Here is a 24,055-nt window from a genome sequence, read left to right on the forward strand (position 1 = left end):
GGGAGGTGGTTGAGGCTCCATCCATGGAGCTATTCAAGGTGAGGCTGGACAGGGCTCTGGGCAACCTGATCCAGTTGGGGATGTCCCTGCTGAGTGCAGGGGGGTTGGACTGGATGAGCTTTGGAGCTCCCTTCCAACCAGCAGAGTCAAACCATGGAACTTTGCAATTCTATGGCAGTGTTTTCCTGCCTTGGGTAGATAACTAGGTTCTGTAACAAAGCCAAGTGGTTTGTTTTCTTTAACTACCCAAGAAAGTCCAATGTGTGAAATCCAGTGTGTGAAAGCCCTAAGCTGAACTCACACAGAGATATATCTGCCTTTTATTTCGCTCCAGCACTTCTCTGAAAGTCCTAGGTGAAGCATTTGGAGAAGACAAGGCTTCAGGGAGACCTTAAAGCAGCCTTCTAGTACCTGAAGGGCTCCAGGAGAGCTAGGGAGAGGCTTTTGAGAAGGGCTGGGAGTGTCAGAACGAGGAACAATGGCTTTGAGCTGGGAGAGGGGAGACTGAGACTGGAGATGAGGAAGAAATTCTTGACAGTGAGGGTGGTGAGACTCTGGCACAGGTTGCCCAGGGAGGCTGTGGCTGCCTCCTCCCTGGAGGCATCATAGTATCATAGAATCATAGAATCAGTCAGGGTTGGAAGGGACCACAAGGATCATCCAGTTCCAACCCCCCTGCCATGGGCAGGGACACCCCACACTAGATCAGGCTGCCCAGAGCCTCATCCAGCCTGGACTTAAACACCTCCAAGGATGGGTCCTCAACCACCTCCCTGGACACCTCCCAGAGGTGTTCAAGGCCAGGCTGGATGAGGCCTTGAGCAAGCAGGGCTGGTGGGACGTGTCCCTGCCCATGGCAGGGGGTTGGAACTGGCTGATCTTTGGGGTCCCTTCCAACCCAAACCATTCCATGACAATGTGCAGCAGTTTTTCATATCAGAGACCCTGTAAGTACAAAGTACATCAAAACCAAAGGTCAGCCTACATGAATATAGTGAAGTCCTAAAAAGCCTTAAAATTAAATGTTAGGGTTTTTTTTCCCCCAATATTTGGCTGCAGGGGAAGATCTTTATCAAAATATGTTGATGCTGCAGAAGTTCCTCTTTCATTAGGACCTAGCATGCAAAAAGATGACTGAAACCTCTGTCTGCCACTGAAGGTCCCTCCTTATTGCTGTGATTTCCTACCTTCCAACTCTCAGCTTTGCCTAAGGAATAACTACTTAATTATTTCACTGCACTCCTTTACAAGAAGCCAAATCCCAAACCCAAAGACAGTAAACATGGGAGGACTGTTGACAGCTGGAGATGAGATCAATCTCCTCTTGCAGCTTTGAGTGATGCAAGGCAGAGTGCAGGATGTGCTGATGGGTGGTAGAAGGCAAGAGACATCCACCTGAGAGTGTGTGTGGGCTTCAAATGGAACACCATAGCCAGCAGGGCCAGGGAGGGGATTCTGCCCCTCTACTCTTCACTGCTCAGACCTCACCTGGAGCTCTGTGTCCAGCTCTGGAGCCTCTGTGCCAGGAAGGATCTGGAGGTGTTGGAAGGTGTCCAGAGCAGGGCCAGGAGGAGGCGCAGAGGGCTGGAGCTGCTCTGCTGTGAGGACAGACTGAGGGAGTTGGGGCTGTGCAGGCTGGAGAGGAGAAGGCTCCCAGGACACCTCATTGTGGCCTTGCAGGATCTGCAGGGGGCTGCAAGAAAGCTGGGAAGGGACTTTTGAGGGTGTCAGGGAGGGATAGGACTGGGGGGGATGGAGCAGAACTAGAAATGGGGAGATTGAGATTGGCTGTGAGGAAGAAGTTGTTGCCCATGAGGGTGGTGAGAGCCTGGCACAGGTTGCCCAGGGAGGTGGTGGAAGCCTCCTGCCTGGAGGTGTTTGCAGCCAGGCTGGATGTGGCTGTGAGCAACCTGCTGTGGTGTGAGGTGTCCCTGCCTGTGGCAGGGGGTTGGGACTGGCTGAGCCTTGAGCTCCCTTCCAACCCTGACAGTTCTATGACTCTGTGATCTGTGCCTCTGAGAGTACCTTTGTGTCTGTAGCTGCCTGTCTTCTCCTCTGTCTCTGAAAGCACATTGGACTTCTGATTTATCTTTTTTTCTAGGCCTGAAGTGAACCTAAAGAAGTACATTGGCTGCCTGAAGGAGATTGAAATTTCAAGGACTCCATACAATATATTGAGCAGTCCTGATTTTGTTGGTCTAACCAAAGGATGCACACTGGAGGTTAGTCTCATTTTCCTGTGTTGTGGTACTGCTGAGTCCTAGTTTCTGATTTTATGACATAAAACATGTGAATTGTGTGAGAACTACTCAGATCTGACCTGAAAGCCAGGATTTATTGTGAGATAGAGCAGGATGGAATGAGTCTGATCAGCAACTAGACCAGTCTGGGAGCAGGGCCAGAGAAGGGCAACCAAGCTGGGGAAGGGTCTGGGGAACAGGGCTGGGGAGAAGCAGCTGAGGGAGCTGGGGAAGGAGCAACCAAGCTGGGGAGGGGTCTGGAGAACAGGGCTGGGGAGGAGCAGCTGAGGGAGCTGGAGGTGTTTGATGTGGAGAAGAGGAGGCTGAGGGAGACCTCATTGCTCTCTACAGCTCCCTGGAAGGAGGTTTCAGTGAGCTGGGGGTTGGGCTCTTCTCTCTAGCATCAGATGATATTAGCAGAGGAAGTGGCCTGAAATTGTGCCAGGGTTGAAACTGGAGATTAGGATAAATGTCTCTGAAGCAAGAGTCATCAGGCAGTGGAACAGGCTGCCCAGGGAGGTGGTGGAGACACTCTCTGTGGGTTGGTTTAAAATCAAAGTAACGCTGAGATCCCTCTGGGGATGGCTTTAGTCCCACCTGAAGGTGTCTACAGTGATCTGTTAGAGGGCAGAAGGGCTCTGCAGAGGGACCTTGCCAGGCTGGACAGATGGGCAGAGGCCAACAGGATGGCATTCAACAAGTCCAAGTGCCAGGGGCTGCACTTTGGCCACAACAACCCCAGGCAGTGCTACAGGCTGGGGTAAGAGTGGCTGAGAGCAGCCAGGCAGAGAGGGACCTGGGGGTGCTGATTGACAGCTGCCTAAACATGAGCCAGCAGTGTGCCCAGGGGGGCCAAGAAGGCCAAGGGCATCCTGGTCTGCATCAGGAGCAGTGTGGCCAGCAGGAGCAGGGAAGTCCTTGTGCCCTGTGCTCAGCACTGCTTAGGCCACACCTTGAGTCCTGTGTCAGTTCTGGGCTCTTCAGCTCAAGAAGGACATTGAGAGACTTGAAGGTGTGCAGAGAAGGGCAAGGAGGCTGGGGAGGGGTCTGGAGCACAGCCCTGTGAGGAGAGGCTGAGGGAGCTGGGGTTGCTTAGCCTGGAGAAGAGGAGGCTCAGGGGAGACCTTCTTGCTCTCTGCAACTCCCTGCAGGGAGGTTGTAGCCAGGTGGGGGGTTGGTCTCTTCTCCCAGGCAGCCAGCAGCAGAACAAGAGGACACAGTCTGAAGCTGTGCCAGGGGAGGTTCAGGCTGGAGGTGAGGAGAAAGTTCTTCCCAGAGAGAGTTGTTAGCCACTGGAATGTGCTGCCCAGGGAGGTGGTGGAGTCCCCATCCCTGGAGGTGTTCAAGAGGGGATTGGATGTGGCACTTGGTGCCATGGTTTAGTCATGAGGTCTGTGGTGACAGCTTGGACTTGATGATCTTTGAGGTCTCTTCCAACCTTGGTGATTCTGTGTTGTTTCTCCAGAAAAGCCCTGTGCAGAGGTGGTGCTTGGGGTTATGGCTTGGTGGTGGACTTGGTAGAGTGAGGGTAATGGTTGGACTCAATGGTCTTGAAGGTCTCTACCAATCTCAATGATTCTCTTGTTAATCCAAGAGGATTTGCTGCACTAAGGCTGGAGCTTTGCCTGCCTGTAAGGCAGGGTTTCAGGAAGAGCCTGCTGATGCCAGATGTAAACAGGTAAATTAGTGTTTGCACAACACCTTGAGAAGCAAATTGCTCAGTGTTTATTCTTGCTCTCCACTCTTCCCACCAGTTGTATTTGCACAGTTCAGTGGTTTAGGCAACAAACCTTTCTCCCTGCTCACACTCTTGCTTCCAGCCCTGCTCACGCACCTCCCTCTCCTCCCCTCCCTGCAGAACATCTACACGGTCAGCTTCCCCCAGCCAGGCTTTGTGGAACTGCAGCCTGTCTCCTTTGACCTGGGCACAGAAATCAACCTTTCCTTCAGCACCAGGAATGAATCTGGGATCATCCTGTTTGGCACCAGTGGCACAGTTGTGCCCCCCAGGAGGAAGCGAGGGGACGCCGGCCGGAAAGCTGCCGCTCCGAAGCGAAAGCGCAGGCAGACAGGGCAGGTAGGAAGAACCTAGCACAAGAGCAAGGCAACTCTATCCATCATTTTCCAGCAGTCCTGGCTCACTGGAGATGTCCCAGAGGACTGGAAGCTGGCCAGCGTGGTGCCCATCCACAAGAAGGGCTGGTTGGATGAGCCAGGGAATTCCAGGCCTGTCAGCCTGACCTCAGTGCCAGGCAAGATCATGGCACAGTCATCCTGAGTGCAATCACACAGCACCTACAGGATGGCCAAGGACTCAGGCCCAGCCAGCATGGATTTAGGAAGGGCAGGTCCTGCCTGACCAACCTGGTCTCCTTCTATGATCAGGTGACTGCCTGGTGGGTGTGGGGAGGCCTGTGGATGTAGTTTACCTGGACCTCAGCAAGGCCTTTGCCACCATCCCCCACAGCAAACTCCTGGCCAAGCTGTCAGCCCCTGGCTTGGACAGCAGCTCTCTGAGCTGGGTTAGGAACTGGCTGGAGGCTGAGCCCAGAGAGTGGTGGTGAATGGTGCCACAGCCAGCTGGCAGCCAGGCACCAGTGGTGTGCCCCAGGGAGCAGTGCTGGGCCCTGTGCTCTTTAACATCTTCATTGATGATCTGGAGGAGGGCATTGAGTCCATCAGCAGTAAATTTGCAGCAGACACCAAGCTGGGGGCAGGAGTTGATCTGCTGGAGGGTAGAGAGGCTCTGCAGAGGGACCTGGACAGGCTGGACAGATGGGCAGAGGCCAAGGGCAGGAGATTGAACACATCCAAGTGCCAGGTGCTGCACACTGTACAAAACAACCCCAGGCAGTGCTACAGGCTGGGGTCAGAGTGGCTGAGAGCAGCCAGGCAGAGAGGGACCTGGGGGTACTGGTCGATGGCAGGCTGAACATGAGCCTGCAGTGTGCCCAGGCAGCCAGGAAGGCCAAGGGCATCCTGGCCTGCATCAGGAAGAGTGTGGCCAGCAGGAGCAGGGAGGTCATTCTGCCCCTGTACACTGCACTGCTTAGGCCACACCTTGAGTCCTGTGTCCAGTTCTGGGCTCCTCAGGTCAAGAAGGACATTGAGAGACTTGAAGGTGTGCAGAGAAGGGCAAGGAGGCTGGGGAGGGGTCTGGAGCACAGCCCTGTGAGGAGAGGCTGAGGGAGCTGGGGTTGCTTAGCCTGGAGAAGAGGAGGCTCAGGGGAGACCTTCTTGCTCTCTACAACTACCTGAAGGGAGGTTGTAGACAGGCAGAGGTTGGTCTCTTCTCCCAGGCAGCCAGCACCAGAACAAGAGGACACAGTCTCAGTCTGTGTCAGGGGAGGTTCAGGTTGGATGTTAGGAAGAAGTTCTACACAGAGAGAGTGACTGGCCATTGGAATGTGCTGCCTGGGGAGGTGGTGTAGTCACCATCACTGGAGATGTTCAGGAGGAGACTTGCTGGGGTGCTTGGTGCCATGGGCAGAATCCAACGGCATGAGATTTAACACATCCAAATGCCGGGTTCTGCACATTGGCCACAGCAACCCCAGGCAGTGCTACAGGCTGGGGTCAGAGTGGCTGAGAGCAGCCAGGCAGAGAGGGACCTGGGGGTGCTGGTTGATGGTAGGATGAACATGAGCCTGCAGTGTGCCCAGGCAGCCAAGAGGGCCAATGGCATCCTGGCCTGCATCAGGAAGAGTGTGGCCAGCAGGAGCAGGGAGGTCATTCTGCCCCTGTACATTGCACTGGTTAGGCCACACCTTGAGTCCTGTGTCCAGTTCTGGGCCTCTCAGTTTAGGCAGGATGTTGACTTGCTGGAACGAGTCCAGAGAAGGGCAACAAAGTTGGTGAGGGGTTTGGAACACAGCCCTGTGAGGAGAGGCTGAGGGAGCTGGGGTTGCTTAGCCTGGAGAGGAGGAGACTCAGGGGTGACCTTAACACTCTCTACAACTACCTGAAGGGAGGTTGTAGACAGGCTGATGATGGTCTCTTCTCCCAGGCACCCAGTACCAGAACAAGAGGACACAGTCTCAGGCTGCGCCAGGGGAGGTTCAGGTTGGATGTTAGGAAGAAGTTCTATACAGAGAGAGTGATTGCCCATTGGAATGTGCTGCCTGGGGAGGTGGTGGAGTCGCCGTCGTTGAGGGTGTTCAGAAGGAGACTTGATGGGGTGCTTGGTGCCATGGGTTAGCTGTTTGGGTGGGTTGGATTGGTTGATGGGTTGGACACGATGATCTTGAAGGTCTCTTCCAACCTGGTTTGGTTTATTCTAATAAAGGTTTATTCTAATAAAGGAAGAGTGTGGCCAGCAGGAGCAGGGAAGTCCTTGTGCCCTGTGCTCAGCACTGCTTAGGCCACACCTTGAGTCCTGTGTCCAGTTCTGGGCTCCTCAGCTCAAGAAGGACATTGAGAGACTTGAAGGTGTCCAGAGAAGGGCAAGGAGGCTGGGGAGGGGTCTGGAGCACAGCCCTGTGAGGAGAGGCTGAGGGAGCTGGGGTTGCTTAGCCTGGAGAAGAGGAGGCTCAGGGGAGACCTTCTTGCTCTCTCCAACTCCCTGAAGGGAGGCTGTAGCCAGGTGGGGGTTGGTCTCTTCTCCCAGGCAGCCAGCATCAGAACAAGAGGACACAGTCTCAAGCTGTGCCAGGGGAGGTTTAGGCTGGATGTTAGGAGGAAGTTCTACACAGAGAGAGTGATTGCCCATTGGAATGTGCTGCCTGGGGAGGTGGTGGAGTCCCCATCCCTGGAGGTGTTGCATAGGGGATTGGATGAGGCACTTGGTGCCATGGTTTAGTGATGAGGTCTGTGGTGACAGCTTGGACTCGATGATCTTTGAGGTCTCTTCCAACCTTGGTGATCCTGTGGAACCCAGCAGCAGCACAACTGAAGCAGCAGGGTCAGGTCTGAGGTGGATGAAAACAGACCAAACACACTCATGCAGAACTAAGTGAGCACATGTCTTCCCAAATGTGACCTGCCTTCTCCTGCTCCCTGCAGGCCTACTATGCTGTCTTCCTGAACAGAGGCCGACTGGAAGTGCACATCTCCAGTGGGAGCCGGGACCCCCACAGGGTCACCGTCAGGCCGGAGCCCGGCGAGTTCCACGACGGCAGAGCGCACGCCGTGAGGATCGAGCGAGCTAAAGGGTAACCAGTGAGCAGAGGCTGAGGGAGCTGGGTTTGCTGAGCCTGGAGAAGAGGAGGCTCAGGGGAGACCTCATTGCTCTCTACAGCTGCCTGAAGGGAGGTTGTAGCCATGTGTCTCAGCCCAGAGAGGGCAAGAGGCTCAGTTCTATTGAATATTGCTGTGTTAGGCAATGAGAGGCACAAACCAGGCTGAGATAGCAACAGCCAGGCTGTTTATTACACAGCTAAAGTGGATGGATCAGAATGGGAGAGAGAGAAAATAGAGAGTGAGAGAGAGAATAGGGAGAGAGAAGAGGAAAGGAATTACATTACCACAGCCCTCACCCCCCAAGACAGTTTGAGTCTGTGGAGGAAAGGTGCTGCAGGAGATGCTGGGTCTGTAGGGGAAGGGTGCTGCAGCTTTGGCTGGAGAAGAGACATGGTCCTCTGAGCAGCCTCTGCAGCTCCATGAGTTGCAGCAGGCAGAACTTAGGACATGGAGAGAGGGTTCCTTTTGGTCTGCTTCTTGCAGGCTACATGGGGATGTCTCTGTCCTGGTGTTCTCTCTCTTTTTCTTCAGAGCAGCACTGCCCAGGGCTTTCCCTTCTCTCCTGTTTTCCTTCTCCTGAGCCAGTAGTTGCTCAGATCTCTTATACAGTTTTTAGGTGTGCATATTCCAGAGAGTACAGATTGGCCTCTGCCCATTTCCAGGGCAGCTGCAGTCTCCTGAGCAATCTTAATCTATGCACCTTCCCCAGAGTCCTTCCTGTGGCTCTGCCCAACACACATCAGCTGTTGTCTGGGCAAGCAGCAAAGGTGATTTTATCTTAGTTGAGTCACATGAGGAGAGACAAGATTTAGTCTCTCACACCAGGTGGGGGTTGGTCTCTTCTCCCAAGCAAGCAGCACCAGAACAAGAGGACACAGTCTCAAGCTGTGCCAGGGGAGGTTTTGGCTGGATTTTAGGAAGAAATTCTTCCCAGCAAGAGAGATTTGCCACTGGAATGTGCTGCCCAGGGAGGTGGTGGAGTCACCATCACTGGAGGTGTTAAAAAAGAGCCTGGATGAGGCCATTGGTGCCATGGTTTAATTGATTAGATGGTGCTGGGTGATAGGTTGGACTTGATGATCTCAGAGGTCTTTTCCAACCTGGTTAATTCTGTTCTCCATTTCTTTGCCTTTCCTCTTTCCAACAGGATGTTCACCGTTCAAGTAGATGAAGACAAAGTCCAGACACAGAGGCTGCCAACAGACCAGCCCATCTCTGTCAAGAAACTCTTTGTGGGGGGAGCTTCCTCTGCCTTCCAGATTGCCCCCATAAGAAACATCCCTGCCTTTGAGGGCTGCATCTGGAACCTTGTCATTAATGCCACGTAAGTCTCCCCAGGGCCAGCAAATGCCCACTTCATATGAGCATGGAATCACACAACTGGAAAGGTTGGAAGGGAGCTCAAGGCTCAGCCAGTCCCAACCCCCTGCCATGGGCAGGGACACCTCACACCACAGCAGGTTGCTCACAGCCACATCCAGCCTGGCTGCAAACACCTCCAGGCAGGAGGCTTCCACCACCTCCCTGGGCAACCTGTGCCAGGCTCTCACCACCCTCTTGGGCAACAACTTCTTCCTCACAGCCAATCTCAATCTCCCCATTTCTAGTTTTGCTCCATCCCCCCCAGTCCTATCCCTCCCTGACACCCTCAAAAGTCCCTCCCCAGCTTTCTTGGAGCCCCCTGAAGATACTGAAAGGTCACAGTTAAGTCTCCTGGGAGCCTTCTCCTCTCCAGCCTGCACAACCCCAACTCCCTCAGTCTGTCCTCACAGCAGAGCAGCTCCAGCCCTCTGCTCCTCCTCCTGGCCCTTCTCTGGACACCTTCCAGCCCCTCCAGATCCTTCCTGGCACAGAGGCTCCAGAACTGGCCCCAGAGCTGCAGCTGTGCTCTCAGCAGAGTGGAACAGAGGGGCAGAATCCCCTCCCTGGCCCTGCTGGCCACACTTCTCTTGCTGCAGCCCAGGCTCTGCTTGGCTCTCTGGGCTGCAAGTGCTCCCTGCTGGCTCCTGTTGAGCTTCTCATCCCCCAGCACCCCCAAGGCCTTTTCTTCAGGGCTGCTCTCAGGCCAGTCCCTGCCCAGCCTATATCAGTGCTTGGGATTGCACCAACCCAGCTGCAGGACCTTCATGAGGTCTGGTTAAATACCTCAGCTGCCAAAAGGAACTGCACCATGGCAAGGAGTCACACTAGAGCAGCAAGCCCTGCAGGATGATCTGTTTTCTTACCATGCTCTTTATTTTGGCTGCAATAAGCACTCCACAGGCTGTGCAGTTAAGCAGCTGCTTTACTGACTAGGCAACCCCTGTCTGTTGAGACATAAAATCAGAGAAAATTCAAGAGTAAGACTTGCCTCAGTGCTAGGTGTGGTCTGCTCTAACACTTGGCTTTGATTAAGCTGTTCAGTCTGCAGAAGAGAAGGCTCTGAGGAGACCTTCTTATGGCTTTCCAGGATCTGCAGGGGGCTCCAAGAAAGCTGGGAAGGGACTTTTGAGGGTGTCAGGGAGGGATAGGACTGGGGGGGATGGAGCAAAACTAGAAGTGGGGAGATTGAGATTGGCTGTGAGGAAGAAGTTGTTGCCCAGGAGGGTGGTGAGAGCCTGGCCCAGGTTGCCCAGGGAGGTGGTGGAAGCCTCCTGCCTGGAGGTGTTTGCAGCCAGGCTGGATGTGGCTGTGAGCAACCTGCTGTGATGTGAGGTGTCCCTGCCCATGGCAGGGGGTTGGGACTGGCTGAGCCTTGAGCTCCCTTCCAACCCTGACAGTTCTGTGATTCTATAAGCTTTGGTCTCCAGGAGTGTACAAATTCTAGGAACCACCACAGGAATGAATTTGCTTTGTTCAATCTGCATGCTGCAGTAGGCTGGAAGGAACACTGAGGCTGAAAGAAAGGGAAGAGAGGGAGAGAGGGAGAACCTCTGTAGGAAGTTGTCATCTAAATCTACCTTTCCCATCACTGAGGTACATCAATTTGCATCTCATTCCCCCACACTCCACTGAAGAGAGAGACTTCTCCACACTGTGTTCCAGCCTGCTGTGCTGGCTTGAAATTCCAACCCCCCCCCCCAACATAAATGTGCCAGAGCAGCTCAGCTGAAAGCAAATGAAGCTGCATTTGCAAGCAAAGCTACATCCTGGGGTAATTTATGCACAATCTGCTACTTTCTACTCCAGATTTGTGGGAAATTCTCTAGGCACAGCCTAAAACTGCCACAGCTGCCCAGGCTGGTGCAGCTTGCTCAAGGGGCTGCCTGTCTCCCTGCACTGAGTGTGGGCAGGAAAGCCAAGGGTGACTCTCACCTCTGATTTAAGTGTCCTGCTTCTGTGCCTCAAACAGCTGGGATGGATCCTGGCTCTCGTGTCCCATGAAAGGGCAGTGCATCTTCACTGATGATCTGGAGGAGGGCATTGAGTCCATCAGCAGTAAATCTGCAGATGGCACCAAGCTGGGAGCAGATGTTGGTCAGTTAGAGAGCAGAAGGGCTCTGCAGAGGGACCTTGCCAGGCTGGACAGATGGGCAGAGGCCAACAGGATGGCATTCAACAAGTCCAAGTGCCAGGTGCTGCACTTTGGCCACAACAACCTCAGGCAGAGCTACAGGCTGGGGTCAGAGTGGCTGAGAGCAGCCAGGCAGAGAGGGAGCTGGGGGTGCTGGTTGACAGCTGCCTAAACATGAGCCAGCAGTGTGCCCAGGGGGCCAAGAAGCCCAAGGGCATCCTGGCCTGCATCAGGAAGAGTGTGGCCAGCAGGAGCAGGGAAGTCCTTGTGCCCTGTGCTCAGCACTGCTTAGGCCACACCTTGAGTCCTGTGTCCAGTTCTGGGCTCCTCAGCTCAAGAAGGACATTGAGAGACTTGAAGGTGTCCAGAGAAGGGCAAGGAGGCTGGGGAGGGGTCTGGAGCACAGCCCTGTGAGGAGAGGCTGAGGGAGCTGGGGTTGCTTAGCCTGGAGAAGAGGAGGCTCAGGGGAGACCTTCTTGCTCTCTCCAACTCCCTGCAGGGAGGTTGTAGCCAGGTGGGGGTTGGTCTCTTCTGCCAGACACCCAGCAGCAGAACAAGAGGACATAGTCTCAAGCTGTGCCAGGGGAGGTTTAGGCTGGAGGTGAGGAGAAAGTTCTTCCCAGAGAGTTGTTAGCCATTGGAATGTGCTGCCCAGGGAGGTGGTGGAGTCCTCATCCCTGGAGGTGTTCAAGAGGGGATTGGATGTGGCACTTGGTGCCATGGTTTAGTCATGAGGTCTGTGGTGACAGCTTGGACTTGATGATCTTTGAGGTCTCTTCCAACCTTAGTGATACTGTGATGCTGTGATACACTGCAGCATGTACATCCATGATAAAGGGGTGGTAAGAAGGCAGGAAAGCTAACAGCAGGCATCCATTTCTGTGTGTTCTCAGCCCCATGGACTTTGCCCAGCCTGTGTCCTTTGAAAACGCAGACATTGGCCGGTGCCCCTCGCTGGAGCCGGAGCCCAGGCCGCCGGAGGATGAAGACAAACCAACAGTCCTGAGCCAGCCTGAGCCAGTCACTGATGGGGAGAGAGAAAGGCCAAGGACAACTCCTGCTTCCCCTCCTCCTCCAACACCATCTGCATCTTCAGCACTTGTAAGTGTAGATCACTTCATAGAGTCACAGAACTGTCAGGGCTGGAAGGGAGCTCAAGGCTCAGCCAGTCCCAACCCCCTGCCATGGCCAGGGACACCTCACACTACAGCAGGTTGCTCACAGCCACATCCAGCCTGGCTGCAAACACCTCCAGGCAGGAGGCTGCCACCACCTCCCTGGGCAACCTGTGCCAGGCTCTCACCACCCTCCTGGGGAACAACTTCTTCCTCACAGCCAATCTCAATCTCCCCATTTCTAGTTCTGCTCCATCCCCCCCCAGTCCTATCCCTCCCTGACACCCTCAAAAGTCCCTCCCCAGCTTTCCTGTAGGCCCCCTGCAGATCCTGGAAGACTTCCTTTTCCCAGGCAATACTTAAAGCTCTGACCATCAAGAATGCTGAAGTCATCTGCCACAAAATCCAGCATGATATTGTGCATTCAGCAGGACCTTGTGGCAGCTCACTCAAACTTGTGGGTCATGGCAAACTGGTTTGATGTCCTTTTGCTTGTAAAATCACAAAGATGACTTAGGATAAAACAACCACCAACAATACAGCAGTGGAATTCCCTCTGGCTTGCAGTGCTTAGCCTTAAGCCCTTGCACTTCAGGATGTAAGCCCAGCAATATCTGATCAGGGTTGGAGGGGAAGTTTTTCCTATGGGAAATCCATGTCACTGTGATGTTTGCTATACTGTTGTCTGAAGCACATGAGAATCATAGAATGGGTTGGCAAGGACCTCTAAAGCTCATCCAGTCCAACCACCCCCACAGTCAGCAGGGAGATCCCCATCTAGATCAGGCTGCCCAGGGCCTCATTGAGCCTCACCTTGAATATCTCCAGGGATGGAGGCCCAGCCACCTCCCTGGGCAGCCTGTTCCAGTGTTCCACCACCCTCCTGGTGCAGAACTTGTTCCTCACATCCAATCTCAATCTGCTCTGCTCTCATTTCAAGCCATTGCCCCTGGTCCTATCACTGCAGGCCTTTGGGAACAGTCCAACTGCAGCCTTCCTGTAGCCCCCTTCAGGTACTGGAAGGCTGCTGTTAGGTCTCCCCAGGGCCTTCTTTTCCCCAGGCTGAACATCTCCAGCTCCTTCAGCCTGTCATAGAATCAATAAGGTTGGAAAAGACCTCAGAGATCATCAAGTCCAACCTGTCACCCAACACCTCCTGACAACTAAGCCATGGCTCCAAGTGCCACATCCAATCCCCTTCTGAACACCTCCAGGGATGGGGACTCCACCACCTCCCTGGGCAGCACATTCCAGTGGCCAATTACTCTTGCTGGGAAGAACTTTCTCCTCACCTCCAGCCTAAACCTCCCCTGGCATAGCTTGGGACTGTGTCTTCTTGTTCTGCTGCTGGGTGCCTGGGAGAAGAGACTATGATTCTATGATTCTAAATTAGGTTCTTCCCAACTCTGGGTGGAGAAGTGAGTATTTAGCAGTTTATTAAGCCTGTGCTCTGGTCTGAAAGTTCAAGAGTTTAGGCTGTGTTCAGTGTCTTCTTATCCTCTGACAGCCTCCTGCTGACTTCCCATGATGTGTAAGATAAGGGTCTCATGCAGATGCCCCTCTGTTGTGAATGGAATGGAATGGAATGGAATGGAATGGAATAGAATAGAATAGAATAGAATAGAATAGAATAGAATAGAATAGAATAGAATAGAATAGAATAGAATAGAACAGACCAGACCAGGATGGAAGAGACCTTCAAGATCATCGAGTCCAAGCTGTAACCCAACACCACCTAATCAACTAACCCATGGCACCAAACACCCCATCAAGTCTCCTCCTGAACACCTCCAGGGATGGTGACTCCACCACCTCCCCAGGCAGCACATTCCAATGGGCAATCACTCTCTCTGTGTAAAACTTCCTCCTAACCTCCAGCCCAAACCTCCCCTGGCACAGCCTGAGACTGTGTCCTCTTGTGCTGGTGTTGGGTGCCTGGGAAGAGACCAACCTCTGCTTGTCTACAACCTCCCTTCATGTAGTTGTAGAGAGCAATGAGGTCACCCCTGAGTCTCCTCTTCTCCAGGCTAAGCAACCCCAGCTCCCTCAGCCTCTCCTCACAGGGCTGTGCTCCAGGGGAACTGTCTGGTTCCTCCTTTCCTCTTCCAACCCCCTCCAAACAATTCTTCCTTTGTAAAGACACCAGTTACTTTTAATCCCATCAGCAGTCACCTGTGTGCCTGGGAAAGGGCTCTGGGGTTCAGACAGCCATGCTCTGATACAGGAAGGCTGGGAAAGGACTTCTCAGGATCTCAGGAAGTGATAGGACTAGGGGGAATGGAATGAAGCTGGAGGTGGGGAGATTCAGGCTGGAGGGGAGGAGGAAGTTCTTCCCCATGAGAGTGGTGAAGCCCTGGAATGGGTTGTCCAGGGAGGTGGTTGGGGCCCTGTCCCTGGAGGTGTTTAAGCCCAGGCTGGCTGAGGCTCTGGGCAGGCTGATCTAGTGTGGGGTGTCCCTGCCCATGGCAGGGGGGTTGGGACTGGATGATCCTTGTAGTCCCTTCCAACCCTGACTGATACTATGATGATACTATGATGCCCAGGCGTCTCCGATCGGCTCCGGGGGAGGCCTTTCGAGGCAGTGCCAGCAGGTGGCGCTGCTGTAACGCGAGGGCTCTGCTGCAGCCGCGGCAGCCGAAAGGCGAAGGAGCAGCATCCAAAGGCTGCCAGGGAGAGAAAAGCAGCCAGGCAGCAGCAAGGCAGCAAGGGTTAACCAGCCTGCTGCTCTCCCTTGTGAAAGCGTGCAGCCAGCAGCCATTCTATCCCTTCATCAAGCACCATAAACGAAATAAAAAGCCACAGAGGCACATCGGAGGGAGGGTGCAGCTTTTCTCACAGCCTAGGCACTTACTTTTAGATAGCAGCATTGAGAGCAGTCATACCTGTTCATAAATGCCAGCAGCCAGCCACCTTGGGAAGAGCTGAGATTTGTAGCTCACACATCAAAACCAAGCTAGAAACAGGAGATCATAGAATCATGGAACTGTTTGAGTTGGAAAAGCTCTTTCAGGTCATTGACTCCAACCATCAACCCAACACCACCATGGCATCAAACTGTGGCCCCAGGTGCCATGGCCACAGGTTTCTGGAACATCACCAGGGATGGGGACTCCACCACCTCCCTGGGCAGCCTGTGCCAATCCCTGACCCTCTTGCAGCAATTTTTCCTCATCTCCAACCTAACCTCCCCTGGCACAATTTCAGGCCATTGCCTCTTCTTCTGTCACCTGAGACTAGGGAGAAGATCCCAACCCCCACCTGGCTCCAACCTCCTCTCAGGGAGCTGTAGAGAGCAATGAGGTTTCCCTCAACCTCCTCTTCTCCACACTCAACACCCCCAGCTCCCTCAGCTGCTCCTCCCCAGCCCTGTGCTCTAGACCCTTCCTCAGCTTTGTTGACCCACTCTGGACCTTCAGTGTCCTTCATGGAGTGAGAGGCCCAAAAGTGAACCCAGAATTCCAGATGTGGCCTCACCAGTGAGAACAGAAGTAAACCACCACTACTCCACTTTCTCTCTTGAAAAAGATGAAACTGCTTTAGTATTCAGCATTTCCAGTCAGACAAGCTTTGAGGTACCTTTTATGTACATCTGAGGTCTCCAAAGTACCTTTCTGGGAAAGACTGCAAGGAAATCACTAACTACAGTCTCATAATGACCCAGCACTCACAATACAGTTAATTATGCAGAAGCTCAGTGTAGAAGGACTGTACATAGCAAATATACAGCAGGCAAGGAGCATTTCTCCATAACAGGCTTCAATCAGGTATCTGCTCTACTTCAGGCCTTTCAGTAGGGATTTTAACATCCTGAAAGGGCCTTTTTTCCTCTCTGATATCCACCTGCATGTGAAAAGGGAGGGCTGTTTAGTCCCAGATGTAAAACCCCTAGCCTCTGCTACAGTTGACAAGATAACCTCTAGAAGGTGGCAAAGAAGGCCAAGGGCATCCTGGCCTGCATTAGGAAGAGTGTGGCCAGCAGGAGCAGGGAAGTCCTTGTGCCCTGTGCTCAGCACTGCTTAGGCCACCCCTTGAGTCCTGTGTCCAGTTCTGGGCTCCTCAGGTCAAGAAGGACATTGAGAGACTTGAAGGTGTCCAGAGAAGGGCAAGGAGGTTGGGGAGGGGTCTGGAGCACAGCCCTGTGAGGAGAGGCTGAGGGAGCTGGGGTTGCTTAGCCTGGAGAAGAGGAGGCTCAGGGGAGACCTTCTTGCTCTCTGCAACTCCCTGCAGGGAGGCTGTAGCCAGGTGGGGGTTGGTCTCTTCTCCCAGGCACCCAGCAGCAGAACAGGAGGACACAGTCTCAAGCTGTGCCAGGGGAGGTTTGGGCTGGAGGTTAGGAGGAAGTTTTACACAGAGAGAGTGATTGCCCATTGGAATGGGCTGCCTGAGGAGGTGGTGGAGTCCCCATCCCTGGAGTGTTCAAGAAGGGATTGGATGTGGCACTTGGAGCCATGGTTTAGTTGATTAGATGGTGTTGGATGATAGGTTGGATGTGATGATCTTGAAGGTCTCTTCCAACCTGGTCCCTTCTATTCTATTCTATTCTATTCTATTCTATTCTATTCTATTCTATTCTATTCTATTCTATTCTCTCTCCAACTCCCTGCAGGGAGGTTGTAGCCAGGTGGGGGTTGGTCTCTTCTCCCAGGCACCCAGCAGCAGAACAAGAGGACACAATCTCCAGCTGTGCCAGGGGAGGTTTAGGCTGGAGGTGAGGAGAAAGTTCTTCCCAGCAAGAGAGATTGGCCACTGGAATGTGCTGCCCAGGGAGGTGGTGGAGTCCCCATCCCTGGAGGTGTTCAGAAGGGGATTGGATGTGGCACTTGGAGCCATGGTTGAGTTGTCAGGAGGTGTTAGGTATTATGTCATAGGTTGGACTTGATGCTCTCTGAGGTCTTTTCCAACCTGGTTGGGTCTATGATTGTATGGAATGCAGTGGTCACTGCTGCTCCTTGCTGCAGAGGCCAAATGCTTCCCAGCCCTGAGTAACTGCTGCTTGTGCCTCGTGCTGTTCCCTGCTGCTCAGGACTGGCTTGCCGCTGAAGTGAGGAGCGCCGGTGGTGCCTCTGCAGCCGACTCCAGGATGGTACCTTGCACTCTTTCTCCCTGCACTGCCTCATTCTTTTAACTAACACTCTTCAGTGAGCTGTGGGGACCACTTCAGTGGTGCTCATTTTCCCCTCTGATTACTTCCTTTGTAATAATGCTAATCCAGCACTGTGTGTAGAGGATGTGTGACAGTCCACCAGTGGGCTTCTGTGCCCTTCCTTGCCACTGAGATACACACCCAGCTTCTTGGCTCACCAGTCCAGCCCCTGGCATCTGGCAGGCATGAAGTGCAGCTGAAGAGTTCAGTTTGGGGGCTCTCAGGTAATATGGGAGATGACTAAGCAGCCAGGTTTAAACCCAGGACATGGTAAGGCCATTAATGAAAGAAACAAAGCCTTATTTTACTGGGCAAGCTGATCCAGTGGAGGATGTCCCTGCTTCCTGCAGGGGAGGGTGGGGTAGGTGACCTTTGGAGGTCTCTTCCAACCCAAGAGCATTCTATGACTCTGTGATTCTATAGGCTGATCACAGCTCACAGGATGTGAGGGTTTGGAAGGGACCTCCAAAGGTCATCGAGTCCAATCTCCTGCTAGAGCAGGACCAGTGCAGGTGGCACAGCAATATGTTCAGACAGGGCTGGAAAGGCTCCAGAGAAGGAGACTCCACAGCCTCTCTGAGCAGCCTGCTCCAAGGCTCTGGGAGCTTCACAGTGAGGAAGTTCCTCCTCACGTTGAGGTGGAGCCTCCTGTGCTGGAGTTTATATCCATTGCCCCTTTTCCTCTCCCAGGGAGCAAGTGAGCAGAGCCTGTCCCCTCCCTCCTGACCCCCAGCCCTCAGCTATTGATAGACATTGATTAAATCTCCTCTCAGTGATGATCCATGCTTATCATAGAGTCAGAGAATTGTGTGGCTTGGAAAAGCTCTCTAAGCTCATCCAGTCCAACCCCCACCCCAGCACCACCACGGCCACCAAACCCTGGCCCCAAGTGCCATGGCCACAGGTTTCCTGAACCCCTCCAGGGCTGGGGACTCCACCACCTTCCTGGGCAGCCTGTGTCAGTCCTTGACCACTCTGGCAGCAAAGATATTTTCCCTGATCTCCAGCCTAACCCTCCCCTGGCACAATTTCACAGTGTGTGCAGGCTGTGAAGCTGCTGTCCTTGGAGGACCTTAAACCAGACATGGGACTGTGCCTAAAGCCTGGCAGTATCTATCACACCCTACTGTTCTGCCTTCCTGCTGCTGACACTTCCACATCAGTCTGGTGAATGTTCACTGTGATCACTACTGACCAGGCCATCCTCAGTGTCCCCTTGGCATGATTCCAGCACAGTGTTTGGCAGCCCCCACTGCTTGCCCTTCCTTAGCCATTCTGCTGGGCTGAATTGCACCTCCAGTGTGTGCTGTGCTGGTGCTGGGGAGCAGCCAAGGTGTCAGGGCCAGACCCTCTGGCTAGCAGACACAAGCCTGGGATTGAACTTACTGTCACTGAAACAGAGAATCACAGAGTGCTTTGGGTTGGAAGGCACCTTGAAGATCATCCACTTCCAGCCCCTGCCATGGGCAGGGACACCTCCCACCAGCCCAGCTTGCTCAAGGCCTCATCCAGCCTGGCCTTGAACACCTTCAGGAAGGAGGCAGCCACAGCCTCCCTGGGCAACCTGTGCCAGAGTCTCACCAGCCTCACTGGGAACAATTTCTTCCTCATCTCCAGTGTCAATCTCTCCTCTCCCAGCTCAAAGCCATTGTTCCTCATCCTGTCACTCCCAGCCCTTGTCAGAAGTCCCTCCCCAGCTCTCCTGCAGCCCCTTCAGGCACTGAAAGGCTGCTCTAAGGTCTCCCTGAACTCCCTGGACCTAACTGTCCAGGTCCCTCTGGATGGCCTCCCTTGCCTGCAGTGTGTCAGCCACACCACACAGCTTGGTGACCTCTGCAAACTGACTGAGTGCCTCAATGCCAGTGGCAGAACAGACCAGGGTGCCATGTGCCACAGAGCAGTGTGTGGGAGTGGGTTCTCTCTTCCACAAGCTGTCATCAGTCCCTGTCACAAGGCCTAATGCTTCTGACAGCAGCACATACACAGGCTGACTATTGACTTCCCTGTTAAACTTGTAGTTAGACCTAAAATGCTTCAAACAATCAGGAAGCTTACCCAGCAGGATGGGAAGATGAAGGTTTTCTCCTGTTTGATGATCACTGGGGGACTGCTCTCACACATCCACAGTTTATGGTGTGCCTGCTCAGGTTTACCCTGCTGGTTCTCCCCACTGCATGCTGGTGTGTGCTTGTTCAGGTGCATGCTGTGCTGCCCTGTCACCCCCCAGCCCATGCTGTGCTGTTCTGTCACCCCCAACCCATGCTGTGCTGCCCTGTCACCCCCAACCCATGCTGTGCTGCCCTGTCACCCCCAGCCCATGCTGTGCTGCCCTGTCACCCCCAGCCCATGCTGTGCTGTTCTGTCACCCCCAACCCATGCTGTGCTGCCCTGTCACCCCCAACCCATGCTGTGCTGCCCTGTCACCCCCAGCCCATGCTGTGCTGCCCTGTCACCCCCAACCTATGCTGTGCTGCCCTGTCACCCCCAGTCCATGCTGTGCTGCCCTGTCCCCCATCCTATCTTTTTTTTTAATAAAACCCTAGAAACCAATAGTTTTTTTTTTGTAAACACAACAGCCCATGCTGTGCTGTTCTGTCACCCCCAGCCCATGCTGTGCTGCCCTGTCACCCCCAGCCCATGCTGTGCTGCCCTGTCACCCCCAGCCCATGCTGTGCTGTTCCTCACCCCCAGCCCATGCTGTGCTGCCCTGTCACCCCCAACCCATGCTGTGCTGCCCTGTCACCCCCAGCCCATGCTGTGCTGTTCCTCACCCCCAGCCCATGCTGTGCTGCCCTGTCACCCCCCAACCCATGCTGTGCTGCCCTGTCACCCCCAGCCCATGCTGTGCTGTTCTGTCACCCCCAACCCATGCTGTGCTGCCCTGTCACCCCCAGCCCATGCTGTGCTGCCCTGTCACCCCCAACCCATGCTGTGCTGCTCTGTCACCCCCAACCCATGCTGTGCTGCTCTGTCACCCCCAACCCATGCTGTGCTGCCCTGTCACCCCCCAACCCATGCTGTGCTGCTCTGTCACCCCCAGCCCATGCTGTGCTGCTCTGTCACCCCCAACCCATGCTGTGCTGTTCCTCACCCCCAGCCCATGCTGTGCTGCCCTGTCCCCCCCCAGCCCATGCTGTGCTGCTCTGTCCCCCCCAGCCCATGCTGTGCTGCTCTGTCCCCCCCAGCCCATGCTGTGCTGCCCTGTTACCCCCAACCCATGCTGTGCTGCCCTGTCCCCCCCCAGCCCATGCTGTGCTGCCCTGTCCCCCCCAGCCCATGCTGTGCTGCCCTGTCACCCCCAACCCATGCTGTGCTGCTCTGTCACCCCCAACCTATGCTGTGCTGCTCTGTCACCCCCCAGCCCATGCTGTGCTGCCCTGTCCCCCCCAGCCCATGCTGTGCTGCCCTGCCATTCCCACCCCCTGGTGTTCTTCTCTGTCATAACCTCTCCAGAGCATCACTGTGGCAGCCTCACCTTCAGAAGTGCTTTATGCTGGTGTGAGTGTTTTGGTGTGTGAGATGTGGAAAGGTTAAGGGCCAATAAGGACAGCATTTCTGATACCCTGAGAGAAGGGCATGAGAGTTCCTCTCGGGGGCTGAGAGCTCCGTGCCTGATGAGTCAGTGGTGTGAGTTTCAAAGCGCTCTCTGTCAGCCGGGCATCGCACCTTCTGCTCTGCAGGTCCCTGCTGAGGCAGGGGCGCTCATCAGAGGCTGTTGCCAATCTGCAATGCTCTCGGCCACGGCGATCGAAAGCAGAGCTGGCAGCTATCAGAGTTTGTTTTCCTGCCAGCGGCATTGTCCTCATATTGTGTCGCCTTAGATCCTTTGAGTGGTTTCCTCACAGTCGCCTCAGTGGGAGGCCAGAGCCAGCCGTGAGCAGGAGCTGGTAATTGCCCTGCTCTCACGTCGCCCCAGGCACCCCTCGCACCGGAGCTCTAGGGCCCGAGATTAAAAAGGCCTGGTGAAATTAAAGAGAGGAAATTACACCGGGCAGAAGGTATTTTGCCTTCCATTGTGGCACCACTTCAAGCCTGACAGGAGCAGAACAGACAGAGAGGGCTTTTCTTTCTTCACCCCCCTGGGTAATGGGTCTGCGTTAGACAGCAGAGGGAGTTCAACAGTAGTTCACAGTGTCACAGTATCACAGTATAACTTAGGTTGGAAAGGACCTCGAGGATCATCCAGTCCAACCTATCAACACAGACCTCATGACTAGACCATGGCACCAAGTGCCACATCCAATTCCCTCTTGAGCACCTCCAGGGATGGGGACTCCACCACCTCCCTGGGCAGCCCATTCCAATGACGAACGACTCGCTTGGTGAAGAACTTTCTGCTCACCTTGAGTCTAAACCTCCCCTGGCACAGCTTCAGACTGTGGCCTCTTGTTCTGCTGCTGGGTGCCTGGCAGAAGAGACCAACCCCTTCCCAGCTACAACCATCTTTCAAGTAGTTGTAGAGGGCAATGAGGTCTCCCCTGAGCCTTCTCTTCTCCAGGCTAAGCAACCCCAGCTCCCTCAGCCTCTCCTCACAAGGCTGTGCTCAAGGCCTCTCCCCAGCCTCCTTGCCCTTCTCTGGACACCTTCAAGTCTCTCAATGTCCTTCTTGACCTGAGGAGCCCAGAACTGGACACAGGACTCAAGGGGTGGCCTAAGCAGTGCAGGGCACAATGACTTCCCTGCTCCTCCTGGCCGCACTCTTCCTGATGCAGGCCAGGATGCCCTTGGCCTTCTTGGCTGCCTGGGCACACTGCTGGCTCATGTTTAGGCAGCTGTCAATCAGCACCCCCAGGTCCCTCTCTGTTTGGCAGCTCTCAGCCACTCTGACCCCAGCCTGTATCTCTTTCTTCACCCCCCCCTGGGTAATGGGTCTGCATTAGACAGCAGAGGGAGTTCAACAGTAGTTCACAGTATCACAGTATCACACAGTATAACTTAGGTTGGAAAGGACCTCGAGGATCATCGAGTCCAACCTATCAACACAGACCCCATGACTAGACCATGGCACCAAGTGCCACATCCTGGCACACAGGTTTATAACTGTAGCTGCTGTGCTGAGGCACCAAGACTCTGGAAAACTGCAGGGCCAGTGTCTATAGAAGTGGAATACTCTCAGACTTCCAGCATGTGCCCAGCTGAGGCAGCTGCTGGGCATGGGAGGTGTGTGACTGCTGCCTGTTTTGCAGGGCCCCTGTGCTGCTGACACTGAACCAGCCATCCTGGAAGGGGGCAAACAGTTTGGGCTCTCAAGGAACAGCCACATTGCAGTGGCCTTTGATGACACCAAAGTGAAAAACAGGTAAGTGATTGTTTCAGCAAAGGGCTTGGGAGGAGCAATCAGAGAATGGTTGGGGCTGGAAGGCAACTGAAATTCTCTTTAGCCTCATGTCCTGAGAGGGGAAATGTGATTGGTAGAGGGACATGATACAATCACAGAGCTGTCAGGGCTGGAAGGGAGCTCAAGGCTCAGCCAGTTCCAACCCCCTGCCATGGCCAGGGACACCTCACACTACAGCAGGTTGCTCACAGCCACATCCAGCCTGGCTGCAAACACCTCCAGGCAGGAGGCTTCCACCACCTCCCTGGGCAACCTCTGCCAGGCTCTCACCACCCTCATGAGGGGCAACTTCTTCCTCACAGCCAATCTCAATCTCCCCATTTCTAGTTCTGCTCCACCCCACCCCCCCCCCCAGTCCTGTCACTCCCTGACACCCTCAAAAGTCCCTCCCCAGCTTTCTTGGAGCCCCCTGCAGATCCTGCAAGGCCACAATGAGGTCTCCTGGGAGCCTTCTCCTCTCCAGCCTGCACAACCCCAACTCCCTCAGTCTGTCTCCATAGCAGAGCAGCTCCAGCCCTCTGCTCCTCCTCATGGCCCTTCTCTGGACACCTTCCAGCACCTCCAGATCCTTCCTGTAACAGGGGCTCCAGAAATGTTTTATATCCTGACTGTGAACTCCTCTCTCTGCGTCCTCACACATTTGGCAGCCTGTCTTCAGGCAATGCAGCTCATTAGCAAACCTGATGGTTCCCAGCTGTCACTGCATTCTCCCTCCTCTTTGGGAGCTCTGTGTGTGTGGATAACACCACTGGAATTTTACAGGGGCTGGGATTTTCTAGCAGCTGCAGCTGCAGCTGAGAATTACCTCCCAAAAACCCTATGCCAGGGTTGGCACTTCTTTTTGTATTTCCACAGCCCAGGGACTGATGAGCAGCCACGTGCCAGGGAACAGACATGTGCTGAGCTGGAGGAAGGGAGATTGAGACTGGAGGTTAGGAAGGAATTGTTTCGCAGTGAGGGTGGTGAGACACTGAATGGAATGGAATGGAATGGAATGGAATGGAATGGAATGGAGTAGAGTGGAATGGAATGGAATGGAATAGAATAGAATAGAATAGAATAGAATAGAATAGAATAGAATAGAATAGAATAGAATAGAATAGAATAGAATTGAATAGTAATAGACCAGGGTTGGAAAAGACCTTTGAGATCATCAAGTCCAACCTATCACCCAGCACCATCTAATCAACTAACCCATGGCACCAAGGGCCTCATCCAGGCTCTTCCTAAACACCTCCAGGGATGGTGACTCCACCACCTCCCTGGGCAGCACATCCCAATGGCCAATCTCTCTTTCTGGAGCAGGTTGTCCAGGGAGGCTGTGGCTTGCCTCCTCCCTGGAGGTGTTCAAGGCCAGGCTGGATGAGGCCTTGAGCAACTTGGGCTGGTGGGAGTGGTTGTCCCTGCCCATGGCAGGGGCTTTGGAGCTGAGTGATGTGTAAGGTCCCTTCCAACCCAAACCATTCTGTGATTGCTTCAGACGCCCTTTGCAGGGTAGCCAACGTTGCTGCTCTTCAACTGGTGGGCAAAGCCAGATGCGCCATACCT

At 54.2% G+C, this 24,055-nt stretch overlaps 1 protein-coding gene across 1 annotated transcript in view; it reads left to right on the forward strand.

Annotated features, from left to right (window-relative positions):
- The window catches only part of LAMA2 (laminin subunit alpha 2), a 252,291-nt gene that overhangs the window by 211,738 nt on the left and 16,498 nt on the right, over positions 1–24,055 (forward strand). The window contains 6 exon segments of the mRNA XM_068167889.1: positions 2,102–2,222; positions 4,099–4,317; positions 7,242–7,390; positions 8,566–8,742; positions 11,805–12,012; positions 22,356–22,468. Coding sequence (XP_068023990.1) covers positions 2,102–2,222; positions 4,099–4,317; positions 7,242–7,390; positions 8,566–8,742; positions 11,805–12,012; positions 22,356–22,468 — 987 coding nt within the window.

The sequence above is a fragment of the Melanerpes formicivorus genome, unplaced genomic scaffold (assembly GCF_026170545.1).
Source record: "Melanerpes formicivorus ecotype bairdi unplaced genomic scaffold, bMelFor1.0.p_v2 SCAF_124, whole genome shotgun sequence".
NCBI lineage: Eukaryota > Metazoa > Chordata > Aves > Piciformes > Picidae > Melanerpes > Melanerpes formicivorus.